This window comes from Mobula hypostoma, chromosome 13 (assembly GCF_963921235.1).
Source record: "Mobula hypostoma chromosome 13, sMobHyp1.1, whole genome shotgun sequence".
NCBI classification, from domain to species: domain Eukaryota; kingdom Metazoa; phylum Chordata; class Chondrichthyes; order Myliobatiformes; family Myliobatidae; genus Mobula; species Mobula hypostoma.
The window spans coordinates 75,048,710-75,075,797 of record NC_086109.1 but is presented as its reverse complement, the minus strand read 5'-3'; the positions used below and the strand labels follow the sequence as shown (position 1 = coordinate 75,075,797).

Below are 27,088 nucleotides of genomic sequence, written 5' to 3'. Positions count from 1 at the left end.
ATTTCCAAACATATTAATATAATGAAATGTAAAACAAATATTATAAAAAGATACCTTTTAAGAAAAAATGTTCTTCAAGGAGTTGAGCTCGTGCAGCATGCAAACCCAAGGTAATTATTATCCGTCCATTTTCACATCCACATACAAGTTTTTCTAGATTTGGAATATAAACACTGGCAGTGATCAAACCAGTCTGAATTCCATTCACATGTACATCCAACTGGTCTGTTATTTCTTCTGTCAAGATCTTGTGCTGTTCAAATGCTCCCTGAAGGCTCAAAGTTGCAGCCATCTTAATCTCTGAAAGTAGTGCATATAACAGGTGCTGATGAAAGATCTTCAGCTACGTCAACTCCAAAACAGTAACTCTGTCTTCTCATTTTAGCTTTTCTTTATACAACTTTGACATGTATAACTGGCAACAAGTCATAAGTGCAGTCAGCTACCTTCAAATAGTTTCAATATTCAAGGGAATTATTTGTCAGTGAATTTAAACTCTGAGCAATACAGTTGGAGATTACAGTGCATCATAAAGGGTGTGCTAGAATTTTATGTGCATGGCCAATGAAAAGATTTAAAGATTAGCTTTATTTGTCACATGTACATCGAAACATATGGTGAAATGTATCATTTGCATCAACAACCAAAGCAGTCCAAATACGTACTGGAGGCAGCTCACAAGTGCCAACACACTTCTGGTGCTAAAATAGCATGTCCACAACTTACTAACCCTAACCAATATGTCTCTGGAATGTGGGAGGAAACCAGAGTACCTGGACGAAATTCACGTGGGCACAGGGAGAACATACAATTTCCTTATATAAGGTGGCAGGAATTGATCCTCAATCAAAATCGCTGGCACTGTGAAGTGTTATGCAAATCTCTAAGCTATGTTGCCACCCAGATCAAAATGGTTGCTGCTCCAATGTATCAAATTCAGTCGTGGCCACTATCTTGTTGTAGAAACAATACGCACAAAATGCTGGAGGAACTCAGCAGGTCAGACAGCATCTGTGGAAAAGAGTACACTTTCCTGCTGAGTTCCTCCAGCATTTTCTGTGTGTTGCTTGGATTTCCAGCATCTGCAGATTTTCTTTTGCTTGCCTTATTATAGAACTGGGTTCAGAAGGCTGACCTCATGACCACAGATCCAAGGAGTCCTGGAGGCCAGTGCCCAGGACTATTATGGAGGTAGCAAGAGGATACAAGGAACCTGGGAAGGGTGTGGGTGGGTGAGGAACAGGTCCAGGATTGCAATGGTGATGGATTAGGAGGAAGGTGGGTTCAGGTTGATGGGATTTTGTGAGGAAGTATAATGAGAGTACAAAGAGATTGGTGATAGAGGGGATTATCCTCCTGACTATCTTCAGAAACAATACCAAAGGGGATAACTTCACTCAACTTCATTTGCCCCATCATTAAAATGTACCTACAACTAATGAACTCACATTCAAGGACTCTTCATCTCACGTTCTCAAGATTTATTGCTTATTTATTTATTACTATTATTTCTTCTTTTTGTATTTACACAGTTGGTTGCCTTCTGCACTCTTGTTGAACGCCCTAGTTGGGCGGTCTTTCATTGATTCTGTTATGGTTATTATTCTATAGATTAATTGAGCATGTCCACAGGAAAACAAATCTCGGGATTGTATATAGTGATATATATGTACTTTTATAATAAATTTACTTTGAACTTTGATTGCAAGGTTGAGGTGATGCTGGAGATTGGAGCATAATATAAGGTTTGTCTAAAGTAGGGAAAGCAGGCAAAGATTTAAGTATTGAACTTATCCAGAAGCTATCCTCTAGGTTGGTATAACAGGAATTAAACCGGGTTACCATGGAGCTTGGATCAAGTTAAAAGAAATGTCAAGCATAATAAATGGATTGCTTGAGGTTCCATGTCATCCCTTGTGACTTGACACAAAGGTGTGGGTTCGCTTCATGACTCATAACAGGAAGACCCCAGTTCAATTTCCAAGACCACAAAACAAAATGAGAAGATTCAATAGCAAGCTTCGTTGATGGAAAAAAAAACAATTTTCAATGGTATACAATGGAATATAATTATTCAACAAGTATACTTTGGGACAGAAACATTAATGAGTAATGAAAAGTGAATACAGTTTTACTCTTCTTCTGTAGCTGCTGCTTCATTTATTAATGGACGTTATTAGGACATAGTTAGATCCTCTATCACAAAAAGTTGTGGGTCAATTGTTTAAGAAAAATAACAAGATGGCTTGAGTCGCGAAAATAGATTGAGGTGCTTTTATTTACAAAAACAGTGGAACAAAATACAATATATATACAGCCACCCTCAGACGAAACACAAAGAAAAAACCCCAAAGCCTTGGTAACCTGAGACTTATAACTGCTAAGCCCTTCCCCCTAGACCAACCAAAAGCTGATTAATTCAATTATCCAACTAAAGTTGGTATCCTTCAACATCAGCATACCTGTGCAAGTTGCTGCTGCCTCTGTATGAGATAGCTCTATGCAGCAGCTCTGCTTCATACCCATCACTGCTAGGGATGAGTGCAAAACTGGGACTGCTGATCCACCGCGATGCGCGCACCCACAACAACAGAGGGGAACAACGCATGTGGATGACCCCTCCCCCCCCCCGAGTGCCCCACTGGACGCACCATGCGCAGTCCGCAATCAGTGACGGGCCTTCACATCCTCTAAAGCAATTGTTAAAGGACGTCTATTAAAGAAGCAGAATAAACTCACTGTTACCTTGCGGGGAGCCATCACGATTGGCCATCGGAACATCAGGAATATGCCACATGGAAATTCTTCCTGATGCTTCACCACAGAAGAGAATCTTATGAAAAGGCTCTTTACGCTCATTGATGAAAATCAGAATTGCCTGAAAAAACTCGAAAGAAAAATGGTGGGGGGATAAAAGCCTTTGAATTCAATTTTCCTGTACTGATTTTGACAACCTTAATGTGAAAGTTTATCTTTTTTGTCTGATTTTGAAATGCATCTTACAAATATAAATAAGACAAAACTACAGGACTTATGTACTCAGCCATTCAGGCAGCAGCTGTAGAGAGGGAAAAAACAAAGATTAATGATCTTCAGGTTAATGATCATTCATGAGAACTGGTCAAAATGTTGATGACAGGTCATCAATCTAAAACATTGACATTTTTTCTCCTGCCACAACTTTTGTCTGAATATTTTCAGTAAATTTCCTTTGCTTCAGATTCTCAACATTAGCAATATTTTGCTGTTAAGCTGGGGTTCCACACAAACTGAACCCCTAAAATCCTGCTCATCTGCTGGTTCAGTCTCTTAGATGTTGAAAATATCAAAACTCACAGCAATTATCAGATCACAGGTTTGAGAAGAAAAATAACGAGCACACTGCACATGAAGACATTTCAAATCAACTCGCTCTTCTTCTCCCAATTGGTCTTTTTGGTTTTTTGGCCCCCTAGGCCTGAGTCGACATAGTAGTAGTAGTAGTTTTTTTTACTCAAAAGATAATTTTAAATAGAATTATGAATCATTTCTTCATTTTCTAAGCACTTCATTTGAACTTGTAATCCAACACCAAGTGCTGTTTGACCCGCTGTAAAATGCCTTATTAGAATTGCTTGCTCAGCCATTTTAACCCAGCTTAAACAAGTGAAGATTGACCTTCATGCCACATCAGAAATGTTTGCTTATTGTTAACTAATTTATATATTTACCTAGTTTTCTCCTGGCCTCATAATGTGAGGCAAAACCAGTGGGACAATTGTAGCAATATTGTATTAATATATCAGAAAAAGGCAAGTTAAGAACATATAGTTCTGTAGATCAATTTTGCAAAAAACTAAAATTATTACTGCATTTATATACTATAGTTAAGGCTATATAAACCAATATTGTACATTCATACAACTTAACAACCTTTATAGGACGAGTAAAATGTACACTCTGTAGCCAATTTATTAGGTACATCTGTTCATTAATGCAAATATCTTATCAGCCAATCATGTTGCAGCAACTCAATGCATAAAAGTATGCAGGCATGGTCAAGATGTTCAGTTGTTGTTCAGACCAGCTCTCTCTTTAATGTCTCTTTTTCCCTTTTCAAGGTGGCTGGGGTCCTGTCACAGACCGTGATCTACAGCTGTACTCAAACTACGATTCTGTGCAGTGGTGGGTTCCCACATCCGAGCGGCCTAGCATTATCGCTATCTCCAGGAGCAGCCTGGAAGATGTGTGCCTTTGGGGTATTTGGGGGTGCGGCCTTAGGCAGCCATCGTAGACATCTCGATTCCTCGCTGGTGTCGCTAACTGAAATGTCGCAGAGATCGGAACATTGAGACAGCAAGTGCGGCTGTTGGAGGCCTCTGCACTCAGGCAATCTCTGTCTCTCTCTCTCGTTGGGAGTGGGGGGTAGCATCTACAGGCTTTCAAGTCAGGTGAGCTCAAATGAATGTTGCTTCAGATTATAACATGAAAGAGTTGGTCTCGCTCTCACTGTGGATAGGGAGACACTTATCTGTCCCTTGTTAGCGTGAGAGAGAGCCTCTGGCATGTCATCGTGCTGGGTTATGGGCTGTCGTTTTTGTTGGACTGCATATAATGGGCTCTTTGGGGACTTTGCTATTCCTTGCTTGGTGGGTGGTTGGTGCTAATGCTTTCTGCTGGAACAGGTGGGGTAGGGGTTTGATACTTTCTGATGCTTGTGTGTGGGAAGGGTTGGGGGTATTTGGGGTTCTAACATTTTTCTGTCACTCATTCTTTGGGTTTTCTACTGTTTCATGGATGTTTGCGAAGAGTAAAAACATCAGGTTGTATACTGTATACATTCTCTGATATTAAATGGAACCAATGAACCATTGAAAGAAATGTGATCTAAGTGACCTTGACCATGGTTGATGATGCCAGACAGTGTTATTTGATTATCTCAGAATCTGCTGGTCTCCTGGGATTTTCATGTACAACAGTCTCTGGAGTTTACAGAGAATGGTTCGAGAACACAAAAAAAATCCAGTGAGCAGCAGTTCTGTGAGTAACAACTACTTGTTGATGACAAGGTCAGAGGAGAAAGGCCAAACTGGTTCAAGCAGACAGGAAGGCAAGAGTAACTCAAATAACCATGCATTTAAATGGTGGTGTGCAGAAGAACATCTCTGAATGCACAACACGATGAACTTTGAAGTGGATTTGCTATAGCAGCAGAAGACCATGGTACCTAATAAAGTGGCCAGTGAATGTAGATAATACTGGAAGATATGTGGCTGGAAGGCTGCCCAATTTAAGTAGTGAGTTAATGAAACAGAAGGTGGTAGGGATGCAGGGTTTGTGTTTGAGGTTCACCCATATGGCGAGTTTTTAATCTTTGCCAGGTGCTTGAAAGCACCAGTGCCCAGAGGGAAAGATGGAAAGGGAACTCCAGCCAAGATCCTCCGCTGATCCTCTACCTAATTACTGATTTAAGTGTGTTCCCGGAGGTTCAGCAGATTCCAACTTTTTTTTAATTGCATTCAAATGCCAAAATCAGAATTGTGCATGGGAAAGATGCCAAGTTTTATTCTATCTAACAAAAGAAAGTTGAAGATCTCTCCCAGATGTCAAAAGTGGTGGTCTTTTCTGGCCAGGAGGCTTAACTGTGCAAATCCCCTGATCTCTGCAAGAACTGGTGCCCTATCCTTTTAAAAATTATAAGATGAAATAATTCAAACAGGGATCACCTGTATTAAAAAGGCTCCGTTTGCTATATTTTTCTCATAGAAATATTAAGATGAAAGAGATGCATCAGAGACAAATAACTCTGCAATTTCAGTGCACCTTCTCATAAAGATAAGTCTTGGTGAAATTCTACCAACAAATTATCTGTAATTTCACCAATCATATTATAGGATTTGGTTATAATGAATATTAGCATAAATGCATCATAGAAATTTGTTTAGACTGCTCTATTGTGATTTGGGTAAGTAGTTAATTTCAATGCTCTGTGCTCTGAAAGTTTATGTCATCTGAACCCTAAATTTATTGTGGTGTCTTTAATGTTTGGTCTCCATTACTGTACACATTACAATAGTTACCGCATTTGACTACACTCCATTCTTATCATACCATAAAAAATATCTTTATAAGATTTTTGTTTACTCAATTAATTCCATACAAAATTTTCCAGTGAGACTTATAGAGAAGTGTACATTTTCTGTCAGTAGTGCAAGCTCATCATCATTCAGGCTTAGCATTCTGATTCTATAAAATAACCATTTTTGATTTTTCAGTCCGTCAGAAGGATCAAGGATATGAATATTTAACAAAACCTGCAGTGCTTTAGTGGTGCCTACTAAGGGTTTGATATGCCCAGCAGACACTGGAAAATTGAGAACCATGCACAAAACACTGCAGCAACTCTGCAAGTCAGGCAGCATCTATGGAGGGAGTAAATAGTCAACAGTCATTTCGGGCTGAGACCACTCATTATGGCCCAAAACGTTGACTGCTTTTTCCTTTCCACAGATGCTACCTAATGGCTTGATACCAATTTTTTTTCTTACAGTGAGATGGAACCTGCAGAGTAATACTGTGGGCTCTGCTTCAGTTAAGGAGGATGAAGTTCCTCCTATTACAACTTGCACAAGTGGACAGAGCGCAATATAAAAAGGTGGCGTCTACAGAGAAGCTAATTTTTTGCTTGTCACCAGTTTAAAAAGAATGGCTGAGAATTTGTAGTCATACAGGTGTACTTATACTATGCTATTATGGACTATATGCTTTCTATAAAACTGCCAGGTTCGGTTTTATACGAGGACCCCAGACAGCGATAGTCTAACACATCAGCCAAGTTGTTGCGCATCATAGAACACTTGATCCTATTTCTAGCACAGATGTTGTTTGCCACTTGTGTGTCCATGCATGAATGCTGATTAGGTCTTGCTGCAGGCAGTATGCATGCTTCCCTTTTGAGGAATTGCAAATGAAAATGAACAGCCCCCACTTCTGGCTTTATGCCGGAAGGAAGTTCATGGATAGCACACTTGGAGAAGTTTGAGTCTGCTTGGAGGGGTTCCTGCAGCAATACCTTGTGCTGACTGTAGTGCTGCACAAGACGCTTTAGTGCTATTAATTGGAATCTCCCATCTAGATACATTCTGTGCCTTTGCAACTTTCAATGCACTTTTCGAAATGGAAGAACACTGAGCCATCAGCTGAGGGAGGAAATTAGATAGTAGCCCAAAACAAGTTTCCCCGTCCATCCTTCACCTTATGTCATGGGATCTGGAATTAATACTGAAGACTCCCAGAGCTACTGCCTCCTACCTGGAAAACGGTGTATTTCCACTTCTGTCTGCCAGTAGAATGGAAGGTACCCAGGAATTGTGGAGGAACAGACTGGCATATTCTTTGTAAGGTGAGACACCCACATCAGGGATAAGTCTCCAGATGTTTGAGTGGGGGACTTGACTGAATTTGATGCTAAGGTCAATGTTAGGCGGTTCATCTATTTTTTCCCCTTTCACTATAGTGCAAATGATTGCAGAGATGATCTACTACATTGGTAGATCATGTCAGAACTCATATATGGGCCTGACCAGGCCAGAATAGCAGATTTTCTCCACTGAACTGTATTAGTGAATCAAATGGGATTTTATGACCATCATGACTAATGTGTTGAGGGTTTTGTTGTAATTCTTACTATCAACTAAACTTAAGTTTCATAGATGCCACAGTCGGATTTGAACTCTGGTCTCAGGATTGTTGCCTGGATTACTGAATGGATAATTTAATTACTGTGCCATGAATGTTTCTTCAGTTTGGAATTGGTGGTAGGGTTTTACAAATAAGTTGATGCAGTTATTAGTCTATAATGTACATGGCAATTTTGAGGCATATTTTCAAAGATATATAAATGAAAGCTGTATAAAATATTAAATGTTATCTTGAGAAATAGTCGTTACCTTACTGCTAATATCACTTGACGTGTAGCAAAGCAGACGAGGGGTAACAGTCTCACTTAACGAGTGTTCATGGGAGACAAAGATGCCAGTTTTGAACAAGCTGCTGTAAAGACAGTGAAGTCGATTTGTCAACTGCATTTGCAGCAAAATGTAAAAAAAAGCTAAACAGGTTTGTAACTTCTAGAAAGGCAAAAGATTTGTACGTACGTTCATCATTATTAATATTAAGGCATATATTTATGTTTTATGTTCTACTGTTCTATATTTTATTTAAAAATTAATTCCCTACTCTTTAAAAATGAGCCAGAGGTATCATGAAAGAAGCAAATAATGGATTATCAGAAGAAAAGCAATCCACACATCTGACACTACTTTTGTACAGAATAAAATACGAACACCCCTGTGCCAATATCATTAAATTAATTCTCAGTAACACAAATTGCACATATTTTTAATTATTTTGCTCTTTCAAATATTCTATTTTGCATGGACCATCAAAAACACTGCTCATATTAATAAAACAAACAGATTTTATTTTTTAAGATAATCCTCATAACTGCACAAGGAAGTCTGGCCAATTACTTCTTGTCTTCAGTGTGAGACAAGGTCCGCAGCTGCCAAGTTCTTGACAAATGTTCAACTCGGTACGGACTTTGTCTCTGCTCATTTTTTTTATATCATTTGTGACATGCTCTGATTTTTGTTCCGAACAAAGAGTTTGATGTTCATCCCATACCTGAACTTCTCTTGAGGTTTTCCCACCTGAGCCCACCTGTCAGGCAGCTGGTAAATGTAGCTCTGGCCGTCCTCTGTCCAGACAATTATCTTGTTTGCAGCTAAAACTTCGCCACCTGCCCAGTGATGGCCGTCTTTGCAGTTCACAAAGCACAGCAATGAAAAGTCACAATAATCAAAAACCTATCAGACAATAATGAGAAAGTAAAATGTCTATAAGGAAAACAAAAACCTGTATTGTACTCAACAACCAGCATTTCCTTAGCATCTCTTACCAACATAAATTCATATTAGTATTTTAGGAATTATTGGTAATTCTACCATGCTGGACAGCACTGTAGCATAGTGGTTAGCACAGTGCTTTACAGTACCGGCAACTCAGTTCAATTCCTGCCTCTGTCTGTTAGGAGTTTGTACGTTCTCCCCGTGACTGCACAGGTTTCCTCCGGGTGCTCCAGTTTCCTCCCACAGTCCAAAGGCGTACCGGTTGGTCAGTTAATTGGTCATTGTAAATTGTCCTGTGATTAGGCTAAGGCTAAATCAGGGTTTTCTGGGCGGTGCAGCTCGAAGGACCCAAAAGGCTGTATCTCAGTAAATAAAATAATGAGTGAAAATAGACAAGGTATGTTTTAAATTCTCACTAAAAGGAGAGGAGTGGAAACACGGAGAAGAATTTTAAGACTTAGGCCCCAGGCAGTTAAAGGAACAGCTGGCACTGCCAAACTGTAAGGAAGTGGGCTTGCACAGGAGAGTATATTCTGGTAAAGCAGAGAACTTGCAGTGCTTGGAGAATGAGTAGATATCAGAGTAAAGAAGATGGGAGATCATGGACAGATTGAAACAAGAATTTGACTAGTGGACAGATAATTAACCTGATTTTAACCAACTGTAAACAGATTTAATCACACCAGTAACAATTTTTCAGGAATTATTTGGAATTAAAAGACAGGAAAGTGTTTTTACGTTGAGTCCCTTCACATCTTGAAAAAATAAGTTATTTACCTTCTCATGTACCATTACTTGCATTACGTAAGCATGTTTTGGCTCCCAGCAAACTACATCAAGCAGAACAATAGTGATGGGCAAATTAATCTGATGAAGCTAATGTGGACTGTTGTCTGGATACCTGAAATCTCTACTGTTCATTGTGTAAAGACATGAGCTCTTCATTATCATTTGTTACAAATGGATGGAGCATAAAAGTTACTTTGTGCAAAATTTGCTTACATTCCACTACAATATCAGCTGGAATAATCTGATCTAATTCTAGAAGAGGTCAGAGCCCACAATCATCTGATGTATTGGCCAGCTAACTATAATGTTCATTATGTGTTTTAGCACTTCCAGTTAGATGCCACCAAGTTATTTCAGCTTGACATAAAACATACCTTCCAGCAATCAGAGCAAACTACCAACAGTAAGCGCTCTGTGTAAGTGCAAAAGCAGACAGCTTGACAGTGGAAACACTGAAGTGTCTTGGACTCTGTTTCATAAACATTCTCTCTGGCCTGGAAAATGCAGAGGAGTTATTAGATCAGGCAAAAGTCTGGGTGAATTTCTGTAGTTCTGGAGACATTTCATACAATGGACTGACCTGAACTCCATTGACTGATGATGACAAGTCCCACACCTTTAGCTCTCCTGTTACCGAGATACCAACCAACGAATCCTCTGTAAAATATAGAAATGCTTTTAAGTAACAAGGAGACTAATGGCACTCTACAAAAGATGGTCCATCCAAAAGTGTATTTGTTCCTCTTCATATTACTTCAGCTATTGTTAAACAAAAACGTTTAGGATGTTGAATACCACATTATTGATTCATTGCACACAACTATTAGCAGACCATTTCATCCATCTAGTCAACGTGTTAGGAACCTTAGAAAACCTGCTTACAATCAGACGTTCTAAATTTGTGATGTAGCACGCCATTGTGTGTTGGCCTCCGTTCAGAAGTTTCGTTCCAGTGACTGAAATGTACTCGATTCTTAGAAGTAGAGATTGATTCACATATGCTACTGTTCACACTAATGAATGAGTTTCCACCTCTGTAAAGGAATCATGCTGCACAATGGATGCTTTTTAGTGCAAGTGCTTATTTTAAAAAAGTCATACAGCTGCTTTTGCCCTTCTGATCGCACTTCCTGATGTCATAGATCTTGGAAACATAGAAAACCTACAGCATAATACAAGCCCTTTGGCTCACAATGCTGTGCCGAACATCTGCTTACTTTGGAAATTATCTAGGGTTACCTATAGCCCTCTGTCTTTCTAAGCTCCATGTATCTATCCAAGAGTCTCTTAAAAGACCCTATCATATCTTATCCCTTTCAGGTATGTATCTAATCTCCTTTTGAAACTTGCTATTGATACTTGTCTGAACTCTTTTCAGACAGTTTATGTCTAATCATTAATATCTTCACATGCTTTTTGGGAGATTTTGTTAATACCTTGATTCTGCGATTCCTGCAGAGTGGAATCAATAAACAACACCCAATAATGCAAAGGGTTCTAAAGCTTATAAAAAATATGCAGTGTAGGAGGGGTGGGGGGAGTTGGGTGGCAGAGGTCAAATACCTTACTACAGCCCCTCTTGGTTATAACTGCTTTTTTCAGAAGATGGTTTATAACCATGAAATTGGGAATGCTCTTTGCATTCCAGATAATCTTTGAACAGTAAGTAGTTTTAGCAATGGAGAGTTGAGGCAGGTAACACTGAATGCAGTGTTGCCAAATCTGGTGAGATCTTCATTCACTTTCCACCACGGACATTCCAGTCTGCTGTCCTTGGACAGAAGAAGCAGCGACAAGGAGTAATGAGCATGCTGGGAAGCCTCAGCTTTGGGCATTATGTCAAGGAGGCAATCCTCTCAACTGCACGGGACTGAAAGAAGCTGCAGAAAGCTGTAAGTTGTAAGTAGAAAAAGTTGAAAGTCAGCTCTATCTTGGGTACTAGCCTCCGTAGCATCCAAGACATCTTCAAAGAGTGGTGCCTCAGAAAGGCAACGTCCATTAATAAGGGTGCCCATCACCCAGGAGATGCCCTTTTCTCACTGCTACCATCAGGTAGGAGGTACAGAAGCCTGAAGGCACACACTCAGAGATTTAGGAACAGCTTCTTCCCCTCTGTCATCCAATTACTAAATGGACATTGAACCCATGAACACCTCCTCACTTTTAAAAAATATGTTATTTCTGTTTTTGCACTATTTTTAATCTATTCAATCTACATATATATGTATACTTACTGCAATTGATTTACTTATTTATTTAATGTTTTTCTTTCTCTACTATTATGTATGGCATTGTAATACTGCTACTAAGTTAACAAATTTCACGACACATGCCGATGAGAATAAATCTGATTCTGATCCTGGAAAACTAGGCATTTTTAGGTTTTCTCCAGGATTTGATTGTATTTCTAAGTCTGTTGTAAAAGGCCTTCAGTAGAGAGTTGGGATGGAGTTGTGGAAAGCTCTGGGTCTAACCAAAGGAAAGCAACACCATTAGAAGACGCTGGGGACGATAGCTGTTCTATTACCTTGAATTCTTTGGGAGCGGACAATGCACATTGAGCTGATCCAGTCCGGAGTTGCAGATGAAACGAGAGCGTGGAGAAGCTCCAGGCTACGTGCATCAATGACTAAAATGTCCTGATACTGTCCACAGCAAAGCAACCAGCCATCACCTGACATCCGAAAGGAACGGTAATAATACTGCAAGATGAAGGTACAAACACAGACATTAATTTATTCATTCTTTTGTTTATTTTTCTCTCTGTTTCCTGGAGGTCTGTTAAGAGCAAGAATTTCAGGTTGTATACAGTATACGTTCTCTGACATTAAATTGAACCATTAATAAAATCTGTCCTTTTGAAAGATATTGTACCATTGAATCCATTTTCACTGTCCAGACAGACAATGGATTCTGAATCTGAACCACATACAGTATTAAAGTGTTTCTCTATGCGTCACCTCAGGTTCATTTGCTAGAGAACTTAAATCTGTAAACAGTGGTTATCAAAACTTTACACTTGGAGGATTTGTGTACTAACTCATAAGATTTAACACCTTTTTCTTCTCTAAGGAGAATTCTATTTACTTCTCTGATCTATCCATGTACATATAACATTATCCTTTTAACCATTCTACTAAATATTTCCTCCCTTTTCTCCAAATCCTTCACGTTCTCTTTGAATTACGATGTCTAGAACTGGTCTAAGGGACATTTGTGCACATATCATTGTAGATGATAGTAAGAGACATTCTGACGTACACACAATGGGTCTGTTAGGTAAACAGCCACCCTTTGCAGTCAATATTTTCACATGCATCAGAGGGGTGGAGCTACAAGCTCCAAGCTACAAGCTCCACCCCTCTGATGCATGTGAAAATATTGACTGCAAAGGGTGGCTGTTTACCTAACAGACCCATTGTGTGTACGTCAGAATGTCTCTTACTATCATCTACAATGATATGTGCACAAATGTCCCTTAGACCAGTTCTTCAAGAGAGCAGCTTCTTCAAGGTCATCTGCAGAAACAGCTTAATTTCTACCTTAATGTCTCTTTTTATTTCTTTTTCAAGGTGGATGGGTTCTGTCAGTGCCTTTGACCTGCAGCTGCACTCAAACTGCAGTTCTTTACGGTGATGGCTCCTGCTCCCGGGTCTCACCAACTGGCCATTTTTTGATATCGATATTGCGGCCTAAAAGACAGGATGCACCTCTGGGGTTCTGAGGCTTTACGGCCCTGGAGATGAGTCAATTCCATGCTGGTGTTCCCGAATGAAGCATCATGGGAGAAAACAGAATATCAAGATCAAGAGATCAGTTGTTGGAGGTCTCTGTACTCGGTGAATCTCTCTCTCTCTCCTTCTCTCATTGGTGGTGGAGAGGTTATTGCCAATTCTCAAGTCAGAGTACTTGAAAAAGTGTGACGCGACAGACTTTACCATCAATCAGCAAGTTATTTTGTTTTCGTTGGTTTCCCCTCTCGCTGTGTGGCACCTCTCTGCCTCTTGAAAGGGAAAAAAGAGAGCCTGTGGGATGTCGAATTGTCAGGTGACCGAATATTTTTTCTGTACTGCAGACCATGGTTTCTCTTGGGGGCTTTGCTATCGTGCGTGGTGGGTGCTGATGCTTTTTGCTGAGATAAGTGGGGGAGAGGGAGCATTGATGCTTTGCTACTGCTTGTTCGTGTAAAGTGAGTGGGGGGCTTTGGGGTTCTAATGTTTTTACAGTCGCTCATTTTTTTGGGGCACTCTTCTGTTTATGTGGGTGTTTGCGAAGAATAAGAATTTCAAGTTGCATACTGTATACATTCTCCGATATTAAATGAAACTATTGATGCCAATGAATCATTTACCTGAAATATACAGGTGCAATTGAAGCCAAATATTTTCTAGCCAAAGTCCTTCTCCCAGTCTACTACTAGATAGCACACTACATAACAGTTATTTGGCTATTTTCAAGAACACTGTGTTTTCTCCTATCTCAGAGGTCCCATGATCCAGGTTTAATCCTGACCTCTGTTACAGTTTGTTTACATGGAGTTTTGTCCTCCCCAGTTTCCTCCAGGTGCCATTTTCTTTCCACGTCTCAAAGATGGCTGATTGGGTAGGTTAATTGAAATGTGTGGGGTAGTGCTACAAACTGGGAGGTGCTTATGGTATTATAGGAATAATAAGTTACAGGGAAATGTAGTAGGACGTAGGATTAGTTTGCGAGCTGGCATTGACTCAATGGGCAGAATGGTCTCTTCTATGCTACAAGAAAATATGGAAATAGGTATACAGAAACAATATTTTGCACAAAAAATAGTTCAGATTTCTGGTTTTAAATAATCCATGATGTGGTACCAAAACCGCATCAGCAAACGTATGCTTCACCAGATTGGTATTGTGCAATCAGGTTCATCTACCAATGCTAATACTTCTATTTTATCCCTCTTATTTGCATGAAGGCATCAGGGGCATTCTAGCATTTAGATTATGAGAACATTCAGTCCTCTTTTATTGTCATTTAGAAATGCATACATGCATTAAGAAATGATACAATGTTTCTCCGGAGTGATATCACAGAAAACAGGACAAACCAAAGACTAACACTGACAGAACCACATAATTATAACATATAGTTACAGCAGTGCAAAGCAATATCATAATTTGATGAAGAACAAACCATGGGCATAGTAAATAAAATCTCAAAAGTCCCCGAGTCGATCGACTCCCGAGTCCCCGATAGCAGGCAGCAAAAGGGAGAAACTCCCTGCCATAAACCTCCAGGCACTGTCAACTTGCCGATGCCTTGGAAGCAGCCGACCACTGCCAACACTGAGTCCATCCGTCCGAAAACTTCAAGCTTCCGACCAGCCTCTCCGATACAGCCTCCCGAGCGCCATCCTCTGCCGAGCGCCTTCAACCTTGCCCCGGCCGCTGAAACACATAAAGCCGAGGATTTCGGGGCCTTCTGCTCCGGAGATTCCAGTTACTACACAGTAGCAGCGGCAGCGAAGCGGGCATTTCAGAAGTTTTCCAGATTTTCCTCCGTACTCTCACGTCTGTCTCCATCAAATCAGGATTGTGCATGGTCCCCTACTTCACAGATAACAGACATCACCACTGAAGTGGCCGCGCGCACTGCTGTCGCGCCGCCATCTTCTCCTCCTCCATCTTCTATGTATTTCCTATCTCTAAATTTTCTTACAAATGTAGTGGTAAGGCCCTTTCTAAACCATTGGACTGAGTGTGAATCCCATAAAAATGAAGAACTAATAATGTACATCCAGGTCAAGACATTCTGTGATTTGGAAAGTAACAGGAAGGGGGACGTGCTCCAACAGGACCTCTGCTTTTCCTTCTAGAAGTTGCAGGCTTAGGAGGTGCTGTTGAAGAAGAACTAGAGAGTAACTGCATCACGTGTTGTAGCTGGTAAACATGGCAGCCATAGGAGGTGTGATAGAATGAATAGTTAATGTGGTACATATATTGCCAGTCGAGTTGCTGCTTTGTTCAAGTTGTTGCTTTGTGTTTTTCAAGGCAAGTAGCAGCTTTAACAATGCATATGCACTGTTGCCTTGTAATGCAGGAGAGATCCTACTGAGTCTTGAGGCGAGCTCTTCATTGCTGCTGACCTCTCCTATGATCCAAAGTATTGATACAGTTGTGTTAGTTAAGTATCTTGTCAATGGTCATAATTATAGTGAGAGATTCAGCAATGGTAATATTATTGAGGGGATATGGTTAAATTTGCTGGGAATAATCCCTGACTGGCATTTATCCAGTATAAATGTTATTTATCAGCCTTTGTGCAATGCAACACCTTCTGATGAGCTGCAAATGGAACAGAATGCTGTTTGATCATCAGCAAACTTCTTCAGTTCTGATTTTATGTTGGAATAAAAGTTATTCATGAAGCAGTCGAAGATGTTTAGGTCTAGGACCCTGTCATGGGAGCTCCTGCTCTGAGGTCCAAGGCCCAAGATGATTGGCCTCAACAACCACACAAACACCTTTTTGTGCAAATTATGGCTCTCGAGCTGTTTGCAAGACAAAGAGATGATTATTGAGTACAAGAGGAAGAAGCCAGAGGTCCTATGAGCCTCATTAAGGGATCGGAGTGGAGAGGGTCAGTAATTTTAAATTCCTTGGCATAATCATATCAGAGGATCTGTCCTGGGATCAGCATTTAAGCGCCACTGCAAAGAAGATACAACAGAGCTCAACTTTCTTAGAAGTTTGCATAGATTTGGCATGTCACCAATAACTTTGACAAACTTCTGCACATGCACAGAGGAGAGTATCCTAACTGGTTGCATCATAGTTGGTACAGGAACACCAATGCCCAGGAATGGAAAAGCCTACAGCAAGTGGTGGATCACAGGCAAAGCACTGCCCACCATTAAGCATATTTACATGGAGCACTGCCACAAGGAAGCAGCATCTATCAAAGTTCAAAGTAAATTCATTATCAAAGGTTGTATACATCACCATATGCTACCCTGAGGTTCATTTTCTTGTAGGCATTCAGGGAGCAAAGAAATACACCAGAATCAATGAAAAATTGCACACAAAGACTGACAAACAACCAATGTGCAAAAAAGACTAACTGTGAAAATAAAAAAAACAAATAATAATAATACATAATACATAAATAAATAATGCTGAGAATATGTGTTGTAGAATCCTTGATAGTGAGTCATAGGTTGTGGAATCAGTTCAGTGTTGAGATGAGTGAAGTTATCCACTCTGGTTCGGGAATCTTTTGGTTGAAAGGTAAGAAATGTTACTGAACTTGGTGGCGTGGGACCTAAGGCTCCTGCACCTCCTTCCCAAAGGCAACAGCGAGAAGAGAGCATGGCCTGGAACGTGGGGGTCGTTGCTGATGGTTGCTGCTTTCTTGTGCAGACCTCCTTGTAGATATCATCACAGACCCTCACTGTCCAGGCCATGCTCTCTTCTCTCCACAGCTATCAGACAGGAGATATAACAGCTTTAGGTCTGACACGACCAAAAATTCAAAGTGTATTTATTATCAAAGAATGTATAAATTATACAACCTTGAGATGTGTTTGCTTACAGGTAGCCACAAAGCAAGGACCACGAAAGAACCCAGTTAGAGAAAAAAAAGACCAACACCCAATGCGCACGAGAAAGGAAAAGAAAATCACAAATCGTGCAAACAATTGAAGCAAACGACAGCAACATTTCAAACCAAATTGAGTCCTCAGATCCAAACCCCAAAGCAGCCCAGAGTAGGTCCAAAACCTCGCTTATCAGTTCATCATATTAACGGGCACGGAGCACTGAAGCCAGGGCAGTCTTCATAGCCTCAGCACCATAGAGGGAGGAGTGAGTGATCATTGCACAGTGCAAGCGAAATCGGCTCTTGCTTCGGATCCTTACAGCCTGTCTTACAACCATCAAGCCCTGCAACCCTACAGCATCAAGCTCCTTAACCAGTGTGGATAACCTCACTCACCACCACTCTGAATTAGTTCTATAACCTACAGACTCACCTCTAAGGGCTCTTTACACCTCATGTTCTCAGTAACTTTGTCAATTTTGTCTTTTACTTTGCACATTGGTTGCTTGTCAGTCTTTATTAATGTATAGATTTTTGTAAATTTTATTGTATTGCACCTATTTTTCTGTAAATTCCTGCAAGGAAATGAATTTGATAATAAATGTTACTTTGGCTTTGACTCTCCCCTCTTGTCCTCAAATTTGCCAATACTGCTCAAGTCAAACACAACCTTGAGATTAAGGTCTATCACGATCATCTCACCTCTGAAATTCATTAAGTATGTTTGAGTCAAGAGTTCTGGGGCTGTCAGGTACCGTAGAGCACTACTGATCAAGCTACTGGTGAGTAAGTACTATTTAATAGCCCTGTTGAAGACAATTTTCATTACTTTGTTGATGACTTGGAGCAGATAAATGGGGTGGTGACTAATGGATTGGATTTGCCTAGCTGCTTGTGGACAGGTAATCTAGGTAATATTCCACTGTTAGGCTGACATCAGTTGAGCAATGGAGCAGCTCACATTGTGTAGCATGCTTTCAGAAACCATGACCCTGGTCATATCTAGCGCATACAGTCATTTCTTGAAGTGTCATTAAGTGAGTTTAATTAGGCGAAAAATATCTTCTTTGAAAGTGGGGACTTCAGAAGGAGGATGATCCACTTGGGAAGTCCGTCTGAAAACGAAACCCACCTTTGATTTTTACACTCGTGTTTTGGCCTGCACCATCGCCGAGTATTCATAAAGACTCCACCTCCCATTGTCTATTTGTCAACCACCAGTCATGACTGGATGTGGCAGGAGTAAAGATCTTTGACCTGGTCTGTTCACTGTGGAATTGTTTGACTCTGTCTGAAGCATGCTTCTCCACAGTGGCTTTTCAAATGAAGCTGAACATTGGTTGAATACAACGTTATATTAAAGAATAACATCAGATCTTAGTCATATATAGTCATGTAGTCATTTGTGGTGGCACAGTACAGGCAAGCTGGGTTCAATTCCCACTGCTGCTTGTAAGGAGTCTGTATGTTCTCCCCGTAACAACGTGAGTTTCCTTTGAGTGCTCCAGTTTCCTCCTACAGTCCAAAGATCTACCAGTTGGTGGGTTAATTGGTCATTAAAAATTGTCCTAAGATTAGGCTAAGATCGCTGGGTGGCATGGCTATTCTGTGAGGCCTGTTCTATGCAGTATCTCAATAAAATCAAATTTAAAAATATATAGTAAATTGGCTCTGTGTTTATACGAAAAAGCAAAATTTACTATAGTTTGTCGCTAATTCCATTCCAAGCTGAATATACTGCCAGGTTCAGCCATTTAAAAGGAGCTGGTTTTCTTTCTAGCTTCACCATGTGTTCATGGAAAATTAAAGTAAATCCTTTTCAAGTCACCGCAGTTAATCCCAATTTTCGAGAACTTTTTTAAATTGCAGACTTCAGTTCTGTGCTTTCAAAATGCAATGCATGACAGCAACATATGTAAGTGGATTAAGTGTCACATCAAATGCCAGTGTACTTACATAGATGGAAGTGTGAGTGAAGGGCAGTTTTGTATGTTCAATGCATTGGCCACTGGTGACATTCCAAAGGCACATCTCCCTGAAAAGAGAACCTCATACATTAATCTTCACAGCATCTCAAGTCAATTGACCAAAATCATTTCATAGCATCAAGGTTTTCTTTACTGCCACAGTTAAAAGTGGACAAACCATTTTTTTTTGTTATAAATTACTGAGCATGAAGGTGTTCTGGCTATAACTTAAAGGTGAAACATATCTACTCCTTTCTGTTGAAGTAATTACATCCTGCAGCTCAGCTTGAAGCCTCAGTTTGAAGCCTAGTAACTAACCTACATGCAGCCTGTAGCAAATTGCAGGTAAACCAACAATATGGGTTGTCAGTGATTTAGATTGTTCATCATTTGTATGAGTCACATCCAATTAACAAATGCTGCCTTTCATCCAAATTAAACCTGATATTCTTGAAAGCGCCATGCATCCTGGAGACTTTCACTTTTATTTATCTTTCAGCTGTCTCCATGCCAAGCTCAGCTTTTACCATTCTTTAAAAACACACTGCCACCCACTGGAAAACTTTTTACAGTGCACGTCTTTCTTCAAATCAGAGAGAGCTTGCGAAGAACTGTGGCTGTTGCTGCGGTGATGCCTGACTTTGTGTCTTTTGTAAAACTCCAGATCTAAAGCTATTTGATTACTTTTATTGTTTGCAGTCTCCCCATCCCTACCCCCCTCGGTGGAAATGTTATCAGGGGAAGATAAACTCTAATGGTACTGACCCCATTCCATCCAGCTCCCAATATTTAGTTTCATTCAGAGAACAAGATTCATATTGGTGACTCAGAGATGAAGTTTAGGCCACACCACTATATCATTGCTCAAAACTACCCCAGCCTCAGCTCATTTATGACAGAAACGTTCATTGAAGCTTTATGATCTCTGGGCTCAATTACCCTGTTCCTGATAAAAGGTAATTGACCTGAAACCTCAGCTCTAATGCCCTCTCGTGTACACTGTCTGTCCTGTCGAGCACTGTCTGTGATTTTTGCTCTTAATTCAGATGTCCAGCAACTGCAGCCTTTTTATGATTCTCAGTGCCTCATTCCACCTTCTGTAAAAATCACTTAAGAGATATGAGTTGTTATTAACAGTAAATCCACTGGGTACCCTTTTGCTGATATAACATGATATTCTGGTCCCATAAAATCCACTTGCTTAATGGAGCTTAAATTTTAATTAGAGAATGCTCAGCTGATGATCTGCAAAGGCAGGCTCTGTGAAATGTGGTCAATTACTTGCTTACATTCCTGCAAGTGATCAAAGCTCACGTTCGTTCTCCCTAAGTTGCTGACAATTGGAAAATAAAATGGACAAAAACTTTCCACACTGGACCAACTGAAGAAGTAAGTTCAGTTGACGTCATTGTTAGCCTTGATGCGTTATTTTCCTAAAGGCCTGTTTCCTTAACTTTGCTGCTGATCTGTAATTTAAATCTTCCCTGCTTTCTTTACTTATTGAAGCAAAACAGGAGAATCTGGAAATACTCAGCTGATCTGGTTGTATCTGCGGAGAAAGAAACTGAGTTAATATTTCAGCTCAATATGGTTTGAGTGAAAGGTCACTAGCTGAAACATTCATTTCTCTCCCCATAGGGGCTGCCTGACCTCCTGAAATTATCCAATGCTGTTTTTAGTCACAAAGTCATGGAGTGATACGACAGAGAAACAGGCCCTTCAGCTCACCAATTCTGCCCCAACCATCAACTACCCACTTATGCTAATCCTACACCAGTCTCATTTTTGTCCACTCTACACTAGCTCCCTCCTGACTCCACCACTCTCCGACACATTAGTGACAATATGCTGTGGCTAGTTAAATTACCAAACCACATGTCATTGACACTTGGGAAATAAATAAAGCACCCTGAGGAAACTAGCAAAGTCACAGAGAGAATGTAGAAAGCCCGTATTGACAGCACCTGAGGTCAGGATTGATCCCAGGTCTCGGGTGCAGTGATTCTCATAACTGTGCCACTGTGGTGCTACAAAATTAATTTCAGATTTTCAGCATCTGCAGCATTTTGATTTCAAATCTTACCTCCAAAAGGCAACATCTATTGTCAAAGACCCCCACCGTGCCATCTTCTCACAGCTACCGTCACCCTGAAGCCCCACACCATCAAGTTCAAGAACAGCTACTTCCATTCAACCATTTGGTTCTTGAAGCAACATGCACAACACCAATTATTACCTCAGAATAGCAACACCTTGATCACTTTGATGGCCTTACGCTAAAATTATACTTTATTTTCTGCTTTATTTCTTCCTTGTATAATTCTGTATAAGTTATGTTTAATTTATGCTCCTCTTGTGAATGCTGTGTCTCTGACCCCCTTTGCCTGTGGCACTGCTGTAGTTAAGTTTTTCTTTGCAGCTGCACAGATACTTATTTGTGCAAATGACAATAAACTTGACTTTGACCTTGATCCCCTGCAAGGCAGAGACTCCTCGTGCAGTGCTCAATGAGACCACTTAGTTAGAGAGACTCACCCATTTTCTGCTGCACTGACGATGTATGGCTGTTTCTCACTTGCTTTACCAAGGGAAGTAATTGAAGCAGTATGGCCAAACAGCAAGATCCGAGGTAAAGTCTAAGGAAGTAAAAGGAAATGTAATCATATGCACAGGAAACAAACTTGATTTTGACTTTTAACGCATGTGGCTTGAAATCAGATTTCACTTTTTTTGGTGCGCGAAACAGATCCCGACTAACATTCAGACATCCAAATAAGTGATTGACAGAGTATCAAGAAATTGGCAAAAGGACACAATTGAAAAGATGTGAGGATGACTTATCTCTTGAAACTTGCACAAAGCATGTCAGAGCCTTAAAGAATTTCTATTCATGGTACCTGCTTGAAGGTAAGAGAAGGCTTGGAGGAGGAGAACACAATTCTCAGGTAGCTGGCCACCCCAGCTCACCCTATACTGCACTCGTCTTCACAGATCAAGTTCCGAAATACTGCAAGACATGGGCACATCACACTATCAGAGATGGCATTATGTATGCTGGTGGTGGATAATGCACAAAGGCTACAATCAGTAATGGGACCTCAGCAATGCTATTCGGAATATGCCCAGCAATAACATTACAGACTGGCAGATGGAGAGAACAATGCCTTGATAGAAACTTGTGGTCCCTTTAACTCTCATTTATTGTGGCAGGTGGCTTTATGTGTTTATTTAAGTTATAAATGCAGATCACATTTCACTCCTTTAACAGGCAATTTCTATCAGTAAGCATGGAAATAGCTACAGTACACTTGCTGCTATCATTTCAATGTACATCTGGCCTTGGGCAAACATCAAACTTGTTAAGGTGAACAATGTTCAGGACAATTCCTCATTGATTCCCATCATTAATAATTAAGCACCGTTATATATGAGCAAAATAATTCATGCACAAATTATGCACAAAATGTGCACAGAAGCTGCAACTTCTCAGCAATCAAACTTTGGGAGCATAAGCCTAGAAATTGGTTCAATTTGTGCATGTTTTACACACTAACTAGCACTTCTGGTTGAGATAGTGAGCCAGCTGGAAAATGACATGGACACTTTCATATGCAGTTCATTCTGGTGTAGCTGAGGTGTTCCTGGTCTCAGGAACCTAAACTACACATTTATTCCTGCAGTAGCATAATTAGTAGCATGTTGTGTGGGCTATGATTTTTTGCTGATCAGATATAAAAACTAGGAGCTCATTGCAGAGCGGGTAGCAATGAGACATCAACTAAAGGTTCTGCATTTTGCTTCCAATATCCGGAACACAACTCTTGCCAGCCTCGGTTTCAATGCTCGGGATAATTTAAATTGCATCTGTAGGACTCCCTTCATTCCTTGTAGACATCTTCTACTGTTCAAATCTGAGCTGCATGATGTGATTACTGCCCCATCAGGGACATGAAACTCATTTGGGGTGTATAAACATACAGGATACCACCATGCCCTCTCTTTCTGGCCTGTCCCTGCTTCAATGTTTGCTTCCACGAGAAAAACACATTTTCTTAGCAGGTTCCCTGAGATCGAGGATGACTTGCATCCACTTCAATTTTATGGGTTCCAAGATGACGGATGAGGCCATAGTGGGAATTGCAGAGCTTTCCGCCATTGGAGCAAAAGGTGCCTGAAAGATTGGGCAGGTGGGTCATTGGAGAGATGTCCCACTCCGGTCAATCACCTGTGTTCTCCCTATACATTGAGTTGAGATTGTCGAGGTTCTCAATATGATTACAAAACTTCTCTAGCTTGGGTGATCATGGGCTACGTATTCAAAAGAGTCACTAAAGCAAGACAGTGACTATACTTCATTAGGAGTCTAAAGAGATTTGGTATGTCAACAAAAACACTCAAAAACTTCTAAGATGTACCATGGAGAGCATTCTGACAGGCTGCATCACTGTCTGGTAAGGGGGGGAGGCTACCGCACAGGTCCGAAAAGAGCTGCTGAGGGTTGTAAATTTAGTCGGCTCCATCTTGGGTACAAGCCTACAAGGTGCCCGGGACATCTTCAAGGAGCGGTGTCTCAGAAAGGCAGTGTCCATTACTAAGGACCCAGGGCATGCCCTTTTGTCACTGTTGCCATCAAGCAGGAGGTACAGAAGCCTGAAGAGTACACACTCAGTGATTCAGGAACAGATTCTTCCCCTCTGCCATCCAATTCCTAAATGGACATTGAACCGGTGAACACTACCTCACTTTTTAATATATATTATTTCTGATTTTGCATGATTTTTAATCTATTCAATATACATATACTATAATTGATTGATTGATTGATTACATTTCTTCTTCTTTTATATTATGTATTGCATTGAACTGCTGCCACTAAGTTAACAAATTTCGCGACGCTTGCCGGTGATAATAAACCTGATTCTGATTCTGGTTCGAAGGATGTTGTATTATTTCAAGGAGATTTTAAGCATACCATATAACCATATAATATAACCATATAACAATTACAGCACGGAAACAGGCCATCTCAGCCCTTCTAGTCCGTGCCGAACTCTTACCCTATCCTATTCTCACCGACCTGCACTCAGCCCATAACCCTCCATTCCTTTCCTGTCCATATATCTATCCAATTTAACTTTAAATGACAACATCGAACCTGCCTCAACCACTTCTGCTGGAAGCTCGTTCCACACAGCTACCACTCTCTAAGTAAAGAAGTTCCTCCTCATGTTACTCCTAAACTTTTGTCCTCTAATTCTCAACCCATGCCCTCTTGTTTGAATCTTCCCCACTCTCAATGGAAAAAGCCTATCCACGTCAACTCTATCAATCCCTCTCATAATTTTAAACACCTCTATCAAGTCTCCCCTCAACCTTCTATGCTCCAAAGAATAAAGACCTATCTTGTTCAACCTTTCTCTGTAACTTAGGAGATGAAACCCAGGCAACATTTTAGTAAACCTCCTCTGTACTCTCTCAATTTTATTGACATCCTTCCTATAATTCGGTGACCAGAACTGTACACTTGTATTGTTTCTGCTGTGCCAACTCTATTAACATTTTTGTACTAATACCACCCATTTTTCAAGAGTATCTGGGTAGACATTAACACAATACACAGTCAAACAATTACTGCAGTAAGAGATGTAGAATCCCAATTTCTATGCAATAGATTTAGATTTAGATTAGCAGGCAAAATACTGTATTGGATGATATTCTCAAGGATTACTATTATTAACACTGAAATTGTTTTCCTTTTGTCTGAACCAATTGCAGGGCTCAGATTATGGAAAGTATTATTTGAAAAAGAATGGGAGTTAGCTGGTGACAAAAAGTAAACCTAACTTCTGAAGGATCATTCAAGAAGACTGAGACTTGAAGATGTTTGCCATTTCCCTCTCGCCCAGAAATGGGCGGTAACATTACTTCATTATCGCCAAATAATTGATACTAGAGCGTACAATCAACACAGCGATATTTGATTCTGCACTTTGCGCTCCCTGGATTACAAATCGATAGTAAATATTAAAAATTTAAATTATAAATCATAAATAGAAAATAGAAAAGGGAAAGTAAGGTAGTGCAAAAAATACCAAGAGACAGGTCCGGATATTTGGAGGGTACAGCCCAGATCCAGGTCAGGATCTGTTCAGCAGTCTTATCACAGTTGGAAAGAAGCTGTTTCCAAATCTGGCCATACGAGTCTTCAAGCTCCTGAGCCTTCTCCCGGAGGGAAGAGGGACGAAAAGTGTGTTGGCTGGGTGGGTCATGTCCTTGATTATTCTGGCAGCAGTGCTCTGACAGTGTGTGGTGTAAAGTGAGTCCACGGACAGAAGATTGGTTTGTGTGATGTGCTGGACTGTGTTCACAATCTTCAGCAGCTTCTTCCGATCATGGACAGGACAACTTCCATACCAGGTTGTGATGCACCCTAGAAGAATGCTTTCTACTGTGCATCTATAAAAATTAGTGAGGGTTTTAGGGGACAGGCCAAATTTCTTTTGTTTTCTCAGGAAGTAAAGGTGCTGGTGGGCCTTCATGACAGTGGACTCTGCTTGATTGGACCAAGTCAGATCATTTGTGATATTGACCCCGAGGAGCTTAAAGCTTTTGACCTGTTCCACTTGTGCACCACCGATGTAAATTGGGTCGTGCGGTCCGCTACTCCTTCTGAAGTCAACAACCAATTCCTTCGTCTTGCTGACGTTGAGGGATAGGTTATTGTCTTCGCACTATGCCACCAGGTTCTTAATTTCCTCTCTGTACTCAAACTCATCATTACCTGAGATACGGCCTACAATTGTTGTGTCATCAGCAAACTTATATATTGAGTTCGATGGAAACTTGGCTACACAATCATGGGTGTACAGTGAGTACAGCAGGGGGCTGAGTACACAATCTTGTGGGGCACTGGTGCTCAGAGTGATTGTAGAGGAGAGCTTGTCCCCTATTTTTACAGCCTGAGTCCTGTCTGTGACGAAGTTGAAGATTTAGCTGCAGATCTGAGTGCTAAGGCCCAGGTTCCGGAGCTTAGGAATCAGTTTATTTGGAATGATGGTATTAAAGGCAGAGCTGTAGTCACTGAAAAGGAGCCTTACGTAAGCCTTACAGATGTTCCAGGGTTGCGAGAAATGCCAGTGACAATAGCCAATAGGTGCAGGAGTAGGCCATTCAGCCTTCAAACTCATCATTACCCGAGATACGGCCTACAATTGTTGTGTCATCATTGAAAGGGAATGCTGGGGTCTCACTGTGATTTCAGTGATTGATGGTGAATAGTCGCAGCTGGAGGAGTAGATTAGCCGGAATGCCACGCCTGTTATTATGGGTTTACTTTTAATGACACATACCCCAGTGTTATGAACACAGCATAACACTGCCACCAGACAATATTATTATCAAAGCAAAACAAATGAGTTAATTGTTATAAAGCAAAACAAAGATCTCACATGCCCACTACAGGGTATTCAAAACAAACACAAAGGGCCAAGCACACAATCGCTTAGACCGCAAAACCATAAGACATAGGAGCAGAATTAGGCCATTCAACCCATCGTGTCTTCCCCACCATTCCATCATGGCTGATTTATTTTCCCTCTCAATCCCATTCTCTGCCTTCCGACCATAACTTTTGACACCCTGACTAATTAAGAACCTATCAACCTCTCCTTTAATTATACTCAATGACTTGGCCTCCACATCCGTCTGGGGCAAGGAATACCACAGATTCACTACTCTCTGGCTGAAGAAATTCTTCCACATCTCTGATCTCAATGAACATCCCTCTATTCTGAGGCTGTGCTCTCCGGTCCTAGACTCACCAACTACAGGAAACACCCTCTCCACATCTATTCTATCCAGGCCTTTCAATATTCA

The 27,088-nt window shown here is 40.6% G+C and overlaps 1 protein-coding gene across 8 annotated transcripts in view; it reads right to left on the bottom strand.

Annotated features, from left to right (window-relative positions):
• Positions 1-27,088, bottom strand: part of LOC134355682 (WD repeat-containing protein 72-like) — a 366,748-nt gene that overhangs the window by 284,594 nt on the left and 55,066 nt on the right. For 5 of the 8 annotated variants that reach the window (XM_063065955.1, XM_063065962.1, XM_063065961.1 and 2 more), the window contains exons 3-11: positions 21,749-21,849; positions 19,203-19,281; positions 12,205-12,379; positions 10,258-10,334; positions 10,052-10,171; positions 8,665-8,846; positions 7,929-8,031; positions 2,746-2,887; positions 55-300 (exon numbers count right to left, since the gene is read on the bottom strand). In XM_063065955.1, coding sequence (XP_062922025.1) covers positions 55-300; positions 2,746-2,887; positions 7,929-8,031; positions 8,665-8,846; positions 10,052-10,171; positions 10,258-10,334; positions 12,205-12,379; positions 19,203-19,281; positions 21,749-21,849 — 1,225 coding nt within the window. The remainder of the gene's footprint in view (positions 1-54; positions 301-2,745; positions 2,888-7,928; positions 8,032-8,664; positions 8,847-10,051; positions 10,172-10,257; positions 10,335-12,204; positions 12,380-19,202; positions 19,282-21,748; positions 21,850-27,088) is intronic. The other 3 variants (XM_063065960.1, XM_063065959.1, XM_063065958.1) reach the window with 3 other exon arrangements.